The sequence below is a fragment of the Mandrillus leucophaeus genome, unplaced genomic scaffold (assembly GCF_000951045.1).
Source record: "Mandrillus leucophaeus isolate KB7577 unplaced genomic scaffold, Mleu.le_1.0 Scaffold199, whole genome shotgun sequence".
In the NCBI taxonomy this organism is placed as follows: Eukaryota; Metazoa; Chordata; class Mammalia; order Primates; family Cercopithecidae; genus Mandrillus; species Mandrillus leucophaeus.
Window position 1 is genome coordinate 1,689,861 of NW_012102020.1, and position 10,018 is coordinate 1,699,878.

At 38.1% G+C, this 10,018-nt stretch overlaps 1 protein-coding gene across 1 annotated transcript in view; it reads left to right on the forward strand.

Moving 5' to 3' along the window:
• LRCH3 (leucine-rich repeats and calponin homology (CH) domain containing 3) overlaps window positions 1-10,018 on the forward strand; it is an 85,133-nt gene that overhangs the window by 24,512 nt on the left and 50,603 nt on the right. The window contains exons 5-8 of the mRNA XM_011978717.1: window positions 763-856; window positions 2,181-2,301; window positions 5,605-5,753; window positions 9,256-9,332. Of these exons, the coding sequence (XP_011834107.1) occupies window positions 763-856; window positions 2,181-2,301; window positions 5,605-5,753; window positions 9,256-9,332 (441 nt within the window). The remainder of the gene's footprint in view (window positions 1-762; window positions 857-2,180; window positions 2,302-5,604; window positions 5,754-9,255; window positions 9,333-10,018) is intronic.

The following is a 10,018-nucleotide window of genomic DNA, read 5'->3' on the forward strand; positions in this document are numbered from 1 at the left end:
GTCTGAGTCCCTCAGCTACATAATATATGACTTATAAGTCTGAGTCCCTCAGCTGCATAACATGACTTATAAGTCTGAGTCCCTCAGCTACATAACATGACTTATAAGTCTGAGTCCCTCAGCTACATGACATATGACTTATAAGTCTGAGTCCCTCAGCTACATGACATATGACTTATAAGTCTATGAGTCCCTCAGCTACATAACATGACTTATAAGGTCATCTGCTTGGCAGTCCCAACCGTGGAACAATCTCTTCTGTTTGTAACAAGGTCTTACTGTGTTGCCCAGCCTGGTCTCTCAAACTCCTGAGCTCAAGCATTCCTCCCACCTCAGCCTCCTGAGTATAGAGCAGTCTTAAGTAGCAAGAATTAAATTCTTGGGCCTTTAAACAAGCAGGATAGATGTTTCAGTGAAAGTGAAATAATGTTTATGGACTTTACTCCAAAGAGAACCCCTCAGGCCTTCTCTTGGAACCTCTCAAATTTTGCTTAAAAGCACAGTCCCAGTAAACTCGCCTCATTGGGTGAACAAGAATTACAGAGGTGTGATTGTTTTGAAGCTGGATAATAATGAGTACATGAGGTCTCATACTATTGTTTGCTTTGTTTCCATTTGGAATTTTTCACATTAAAAAATTAAAGCCCATTTAGTTCTAATAGTTAAGTGACTGCTTGTTTGTTTAGAAAACTGATCTGTTTAATTTCAAATGTTAATTGTTAAAATAACAAACTTTGCAGTAACAAAGTCTCTTTTTGGCAGCCATGAAGAACTGTACTCAAGTCGCCCGTATGGAGCCCTTGATTCAGGCTTCAATAGCGTGGACAGTGGTGATAAGAGATGGTCAGGGAATGAAGTAAGTGTTTTTTATAATCCGTGTGTTATAACTCCTGATTAAGAGAAAATAAAATGATGAAAATGAAAAGTGCCTTAACCGGATTCAATTTCTCACTACATAAAATACAGAAAAGTCAAGGTGGGGGTAAGATTCCCACATTCTACAGCTGGAACTGGTGTTCTGCTTCCTTACCGGCTTTCCATCACGCGTATTTCCACCTGTCTGTTTCCTCATTGTCTCATGGAAATAGTTTCATATCATAGGAAGGCAAACAGGAGCTGAGCCCGTGGAAACCGAAGCCTCAAATGTGAAGGGTGGGGTGTTCTTGAGCAGAGGCGAGAGACGGTGAGAGAACAAGTGGGACTTCAGGCCGATGGGTAGAGATGAGGACCTTAGTGAAGAGTATTCACGTGCTCAGGAGGAACAACCTCCTAGCTAATTCTGTCGTTTTCCTGGTTTTTAAATTATTTGTATTATGTTTTCTGCTCTTAAAAATTAGTGTGTCCACAGAGAAGGTCTACAGAAGAAAAAATAAAAAAATAAAAATTACTAATGTGAATATTTTAGCGATGCATTAAGTTATTAAATAAACTTTTGTTAGCAAGATTGATAACCTACTATTTATAACATTGTTTTATGGTGAATCAAAAGCAAATTAATTTTAGACCACATCTCATTTGTAATTTGGAATTGTGTTTGTATGTCTTGGTGGGTGGGTTCATAAATGTGGCTGTATCGATACAGATATATACGTAGATATTTTAAATCTATATGGATAGATTTATGGAGTCATGAATCTTTTTTTTTTTTTGAGACGGAGTCTCGCTCTTTCACCCAGGCTGGAGTGCAGTGGCACGCCCATGGCTCAAGCAGTCCCCCCACATAAACCTCCTGAGTAGCCGGGACTACAGGCTTATGCCACCACGCCCGGCTAATTAACTTTTTTTAAATTTAGAGACGGGGTCTCCCTGTATTGCCCAGGCTAGTCTCAAACTCCTGGGTTTATCGTTCCCACCTTGGTCTCCCAAAGTGTTGGGATTATAGGCATCAGCCACCACTCCAGGCCAGGTTTTTATCTTTTTGAGATAGGATCTCGCTTTGTTCGCACAGGCCGGAGTGCAGTGGTGGAATCCTATCTCATTGCAGCCTCGAAGTCCTGGGCTGAAGCGATGCTCTCGTCTCAACACCCAAGTATTCGGATTAGAGGCATGCGTGAGCACCCCCAGCTGATTTACTCCTGGCCTCGAGTGATCCCCTGGTTCGGTCTCCCAAAGTGCATGTATTACAGGCGTGAGCCGCCAGGCTGGAAAATGATTGTTCACGTTTCTGCTTCTTTTTTAAGCCTACAGATGAATTTTCCGATCTGCCTCTTCGAGTAGCAGAGATGACTAAAGAACAAAGACTACGAAGGGAAAGCCAGTACCAAGAGAATCGCGGCAGTTTAGTGGTAACAAATGGTGGAGGTAAACGTAATTCCAGTGACATCGAAAGTGTTTGCAGTCATTTAACTTTTTAAAGTTGTCTTTTTCACACCCATTGCTTTTGTTTGTGTACCTATAGCTTCTTCACTCTTCTTTTAAATACTTCTTTTCATATATGATTGAAAAATGCTATTTTCCATTGGGATGAAACTATGATTTCTGGTTTCAGTCAGAGTTAAAATATAGTATTTCTCCCTTATTTTTATTTTGGGAGGAAACTTTATTAGAGACAGTACACCTGGAGTAGATCTTCATTAATCTGGATTTAACCATGACCTTTTGAAGTACCATTCTCCCTTTTTAAGATTCTTGCTGTGGTCATTATTTGATCCCTTTTAGAAATTTAGTGCATTTTTTTTTTAGCATTTACCTTTTCTTCACTTGGAATTGTCAGATGCTCTTCAAGGGCGTCTGAATCGCAGTTTTCCTTATTCTGACATTAAAAAATTTGTAGTTCATTAGCAAGTAGCACTCTACTTGCTTATACTTTCTGAAGCAGACTCTTGATTTTCGCATTCCATTCTGTATTGCTTGAATTGGTTTGAATTTAATGTTTAATGTTTAACTTCATATTTAAATTTTGAGGGCCAGTTATAAGGGAAAATGACTTTGATTTTTCCAGAAACCTATTACTTATCTGAGAAGAGCTTTCATTTCTGCGTGATGATTTCAATTAAATGGTTTGCTGTCTTTTTCCTCACCATCTTATGTTCTTTCCTCCTGTCGTTACCATTTTTCATTTACATTTCAGTAGTCTTCAGTGTTTCTCTCGTATGAGGTATCTTTCTCCATCAGTTTATTTAAGACTTAAAATAATGTTGAGATCTGTGCCGGTATGGTAGCCACTAGCCACATGTGGTAATTATTGAGTATTTGAAATGTGTTTTTTTAGGCTGGGCATGGTGGCTCACACCTGTAATCCCAGCACTTTGGGAGGCTGAGGCAGGTGGATCACTTGAGGTCAGGAGTTTGAGACTAGCCTTGCCAACATGGTGAAACCTCATCTCTACTAAAACCCCCCCCAAAAAAAAAAAAAAATTAGCAGAGCATAGTGGCACATGCCTGTAATCCCAGCTACTGGGGAGGCTGAGGCAGGAGAATCACTTGAACTCAGGAGGCAGACGTTGTAGTGAGCCAAGATCGCGCCACTGCACTCCATCCTGGGCAACAGAATGAGACTGTGTCTCATAAAAGGAAATAAAAAAGAAAGGTGGTTTTTCCAAATTGATACGTATTGTAAGTTTAAAACACACATCAGATTTTGAAGACTTCATTTGAAAAAAAAGCATATAAAGTAGTAATATTTTGCATTGATTATATGTTGAAGTGATATTTAGACATATTGGACAATGTAAAATATATTAAAATTAATATTGCCTCTTTTACTTTAAAAAATGTGACTACTAGAAAATTTCAAGTGACGTATGTGGTTCACCTTTATGGCTTGTGTTATTTTTCTCTTTGGCCACACTTGTCTAGATTGTATGAAGAAGTAAAGTTGCTTTCTTCAGAAATGGTCTTAATATAAACATGTATTTAGTCAGACAAGTGTTAGCACATTAAAAAAAATGCATTTATTTACCTGTCTTCTAATGTGGATGTAAACTTGTAACCTTTTCATCTTTTTTAGCTATTAATAAAACTCTAATAACTCATAATTCATTTTATATTAATTGCATTCACAGAATTATTTATAAATGAGTCAGAAGACTAGTTTGAGAAAGAGGCTTCTCCAGGTTCACTGCTCCAGCAACTGCGATTTTTAGGCAGCCTGTAGAACGTCATAAAGTAACAGGTTGTGGTTTAATGCGTCTCTGGAGAAACTGTCTTAGTAGCAAGTTTTTTTTTCTAGTGTGCCATTTTAAGTAGTTGTTTCATTACTTTTAAACTTAAAAATAATGGGGGATTCCCAAACTTAATAGATGAACGATGTGGCTAAAAATAATTTATGTACTTCTCCTCACCCTAAAGCATTTTGAGAGGAAAAAATTTGTCAAATGAATCCCTTCCCATCCAAAAACTATTATAAAATATCTACATTGCTGACCTCTAGCAGATAGTTTTCCAAATAGGACAGTCTTTGTTCTGATCTTTTTTGTTTCTGTTTAATTGACAACAATTACTGGAAGGGAGATAGTAGTCAGAAACTCTTTTCTTTCTCAAGTCTAGTTTACTCTTACCTTTTCCCTTTTTTGTGTGTGGCCTTTTACTTCTGAGTTGACTATGTTCAGTTTTCCACCTGCTGTCTACTCCAGAGATAATAAGCCCCAGACCTAAAACACGAAGATGTGCCCTTCAGTCTTTAAAAACTGGTCTTGCTCTTTGTCTCACAAACTCAAACTACTGTGTTTAAAACAGGAGCTGTCCAAAGAAAAATGTTAGAGGTCTCTATTTCAATAATTATCATCAATTACTATGTTCTTTAGTGAACTAGGACTAAGGTTTTCTGGAGCCTATTTTTGTGAGTGATTATGAACTAAATAATAAACACTCAGGTGCCAGCCTCGGTGGCCGACGCCTGTAATCCCAGCACTTTGGGAGGCCAGAGTGGGCGGATTGCTTGAGCACAGGAGTTTGAGACCAATGTAGCCAACCTGGTGAAACTTCATCTCTACTAAAAATAGAAAAAGTAGCTGGGCGTGGTGGTGCACACCTGTAATCCCAACTACTTGGGAGGCTGAGGCAGGAGAATCGCTTGAACGTGAGAAGCAGAGGTTGCAGTGAGCCAAGATTGCACTACTGCACTGCAGCCTGGGTGGCAGAGTGAGACCCTGTCTCAAAAAAAAGAAAAACAAAATAAAATATAAGTAAAATTTATTTACTTTTTTTTTGTTTTTGAGACGGAGTCTTGCTCTGTTGCCCAAGCTAGAGTGCAGTGGCATGGTCTCGGCTCACTATAACCTCCGTCTCCCAGGTTCAAGCAATTCTCCTGTCTCAGCCTCCCGAGTAGCTGGGACTACAGGCCTGCACCACTAAGCTCGGCTAATTTTTGTATTTTTAGTAGAGACGGGGTTTCACCATATTGGTCAGGCTGGCCTCGTACTCCTGACCTCAGGTGATCCACCCGCCTCCACCTCCCAAAGTGCTGGGATTACAGGCATGAGCCACCAACCTTGGACATAAAATGGGTAAAAAAAAGACTTAAGTAATTTAAAATTTTTATCATCCCTCCCACTTTCAAAATAGAAAATCTTGGGGAAAAGGAAATAAGTAAATGTCTTTTATTGGCTATCTAATTCGAATGTTTTTTTCTGGTGTGTGTGGGTGTGTGTGTGGTGTATACAGTGGAACATGATCTGGATCAGATTGACTTCATAGACAGCTGTACCGCAGAGGAAGAAGAGGCCGAGGTGAGACAGCCCAAGGGACCGGACTCAGACAGCCTTAGTTCACAGTTTATGGCATATATTGAACAACGGCGAATCTCTCATGAGGTAGTACCTGGATTGAAGCCTAAATATGTTGCTGTCCCTTCGTGAAAATAAGTCATAATAGTATAAAGTTTTGTTGTATCAGTGATTTGTTGACTTAAGCCTAATTGTTTTCATTATGTTCACTTCTAATTTCAGTACCAAATTGTTGAGATTTATTCAGAAACATCAGACAGTAGTCTCAAGTAGGCTTTAGGTTTATTTTTCAAACAAGAAGACAGATTTCAGAATTTTGCAGAAGGAAAAAGAGAAGTCTAGGTACTGTTAAGGCCTTCGAAGAAAATACAAAGAAAAATACAGTGATGCTTTTCATTGTTGTTTTTATTGCTTTTATATTGTTACTAACTGATAAATCATAGTTTGGTCAGTAGTTAATTAACAGTTAAACCAAAAAGTTGACTTTTGTGGCAGCATGCAGACTTAACCATAGAATTTTTATAATATGCTGAATTATATTGGAGCTTTTGTGCTAAGTCACACAGAACATAAATTGTTTGCTATTAAAATTCCTGGGTATCTCTTAAGTGGAACATTGAATTGCCTTAGAAAACAAATGTGCATTCAGCGCACTGCAGAATCTCCGCCAGCTCCCCAAGGGTCTCAGATAGAACAGCGTTCTTCAGTCTGTCTTGTCAGCATAGTAAAATGGCTTCACTTTAGTGGGTGTGATGTTGATGTCTGGAGTTGGTTTCAGGCTCTGAGCAGTGATTATTTGAGAAACAGTTGGGTCCTTTCTAGAGAATGATGTATTAGCCTTTTAGAAATAGAGAATAGTCTCTTTGGTCTGAGACAGCTGAAAGGAAAGAAAAAAAAGAAATAGAGAATAATCATTTCAAGTGGGACATGTTGTAGAGTGGTATTATCATCTTTATTTAATGAGACAGAGTCTCACTGTGTCGCCCAGGCTGGAGTGCAGTGGTGTGATCTCGGCTCACTGCAGCCTCTGCCACCCGGGTTCAAGTGATTCTCCCACCCCAGCCTCCTGAGTAGCTGGGATTACAGGCGTGCGCCACCACGCCCGCCTAATTTTTGTATTTTTAGTAGAAATGGGGTTTCTCCATGTTGGCCGGGCTGGTCTTAAACTCTTGACCTCATGTGATCTGCCTGCCTCAGCCTCCCGAAGTGCTGGGATTACACGCTTGAGCCACCGTGCCCAGCCAATATTATCATTCTTTTTTTTAAAAAAGGGGCTTTGGTTTTTCCTGTCTGAACACTTTTGAACACAGTGTGTTTTGTTGGTAAAGAGACACTCTTGTATTTAAAGTTGGATAAAATTATGTAAGTCAAAGTCTTACAGCCCAGAGATAGCAATGTACCAGATGACTGGTGAAACTACTTGTTCAGGCTGCTAGAGCAAGGGGCACCTAACTGTTTTGCAATAAAATTAAAATGAACAATGACACATTATAATCCTTAAAGGAATTCATTTCCTTTTCTCCTGGTCTTTCTCTTTGATCATGTTATGCTTAATTAGGCTGTATAAATGGAGTATCTTTACTAAAAGTAAAAATGCCTATTATACTACTATGAAAAATAATAGTATCATTTCTTTAATTCATTATATTGTTTGTTTTGTAATAATAGTTTTTAAATTCTGGCTGCCTATTACATATGGTAGTCTACGACTTCTGTGTCATAAAGCTTTCGTAAAATTTAGCGTCTTGTGAAAATATGATGAGGCAGCATTATTTTAGATGGTTTCACAACCAGGGAAGAAATATCTTTTTATTTTCCTGAACACTTACCTAAAAATGGATTGTTAAAAACTAACCTATGTGAGATTTTAAACACTCTACTATTATTTAATTTTATTATAATACTTGTCACATACATAGACCATTCCTATCTGAACATGGTATGATTTTTTTTTTAATTAAATGAATGACACATTCATTTCGTCATGAAAATTTCATGTACGTCTTAGAATAATTTTAGATAATGGCAGTATCATAAAACTAGGATGGGGCTGGACATGGTGGCTCACACCTGTAATCCCAGCACTGTGGGAGGCCGAGGCGGGTGGATCACTTGAGGTCAGGAGTTTTAGACCAGATTGGCCAATGTGATGAAACCCTGTCTCTACTAAAAAAATAAAAATAAAAAATAAAAAAATAAAACTTAGCTGGGAGTCATGCCGGGCGCCTGTAATCCCAGCTACTCTGGAGGCTGAGGCACGAGAGTCGCTTGAACCTGGGCGGCGGATGTTGCAGTGAGCCAAGATTGTGCCTCTGCCTGGGTGACAGAGCAAGATTCCGTATCAAAAAACAACCAACCAAACGAAAAAACTAGGATGGTAAGTCACTGATACAACATCCTAGGAGAGATTTTTGTTTCTTTGTTAAAAGGGTATAGCTTGGCCTGGTGGCTCATTCCTGTAATCTCAGCCACTCGGGAGGCTGAAGTAGGAGGACTGCTTGAGCCCAGGTGTTTGAGACCAGCCTGAGCAACATAGCGACTCTGTCTCTAACTAAATAAACAAAAATTGTAAAATGGTGTATTCACTAAAATTAGAAAAATTATTTTTGCATCAGAGTTGCAGAATTGTAGTTTATTATTGGGATCTCATGTCCAGACTTTAAGACAGTCAGTTGTTAGCCCTTTGGAGTAACTCACCAAAAGTTTCTAGTGACATGTGATGTACCTATTTCTTGGAGGTAGATGATAAGTAGTTTCATGTTTGATTTGTAGATATGCTTTTTGGAAAAGTTGTTTTCTTATTTTTCCCTTGATGAATAACTATTTTGATGATTATTTTTGGTTGAAACAAGATTGTATTGCTTCTGTAGATTTTCCTTTGATAACCTTTAATCCTCTACCTTTGATTTATAGTTTTATTTTTCTGTGTGTGGTCTGTATTTTAAACCAGTTTAATTTTCCTCAGTAATACTTTTTGAAAATGACCTTTTACTCTTTAGTTCATAAATAAGTAAAATTGCTAGTAATATTTTTCTTTTAAATACAGTATTTTACCATAAATAGAAATTACTTTTTGTTTTATCTTGATAGTCACCAACACACCCAAGACTATTTGTATGAGTGTGATAAGAGACAATTTGTGGTGATGGATCAATAAAGAAATGTAATCTGCCCAGTGAACTCATTATTTCCAGAAATATTCAAGAGAAACTGAGCAAATGTCAGGGTAGGGTAGGTGGGAATTTCTGTCCTCAATGGAAGTCTGTACTAGTGGCCTCTTCAGTTCCTTTCCAATTCTAACATCTTATTATTCAGTAAATATTACTGTGCTCGGTCACTGTAATGTATATAATACAGTGAGAAGGAAATCTACTTTCTTATAAAATAAATGTGAATTGTGAACATTTTTGTTTATTAAAGCAGCAGTATAGCATATGATGCTTTTACACTTAAAGTTTACATTTGAAGAGTCTATTAAAATATTTTTTAATGTAATATACAAATTAAATGACAAATTGGATGTGAACTGTGTAATCACAGTGTTATGGATTAATATATTAAATTTATTTATTTCTATCCTTTGGCCTAGGGTTCACCAGTAAAGCCAGTAGCCATTAGGGAGTTTCAAAAAACAGAAGATATGAGAAGATATTTACATCAAAACAGGTTTGAAAAACCAATTCTACTTAATTTATTTCTGTCTTAACTCAATGATGAGAGCATAAAATAATTTTGGATTTATGCAGATCTGTGTATAATAAAGATGTTTAGATGGCATGTATTTAGAACTGAATGACAGTATGCTTTTTGTACTCATGCCATAGAAAAAGTGAAAATTGATTTGATTCTAAATTGACACTATCTAAATCATCACCTACACAGTTAATTCATCTGAAGATACTTGATAGCAATGAGACTTTGTGGTGGTGCTATGTGGATTCATGCATAAAAAGGGCTAAAAGAACTTCAGGACTGGGCATGGTGGCTAACACTTGTAATCCCAGCACTTTTGGGAGGCCAGGGCGGGAGGCTTGCTTGAGCCCAGGAGTTGGAGACCAGTCTGAGCATCATTCTACCCTCTACAAAAGGTAAAAAACAGCCTGGCATGGTGGGGCACACGTGTGGTCCCAGCAACTCAAGAGGCTGAGGTGGGAGGATCACTTGAACTGGGAGGTTGAGGCTGCAGTGAACCCGGTTTGTGTCATTGCACTCCCACCTGGGCAACAGAGTGAGACCCTGTCTTAAAAACACACACACACACACACACAAATACAAAAAACAAAAACAAAAAACGAGTTTCGAGAGTCCTAATTTTTTTTTTTTTTTTTTTTGAGACGGAGCCTCGCTCTGTC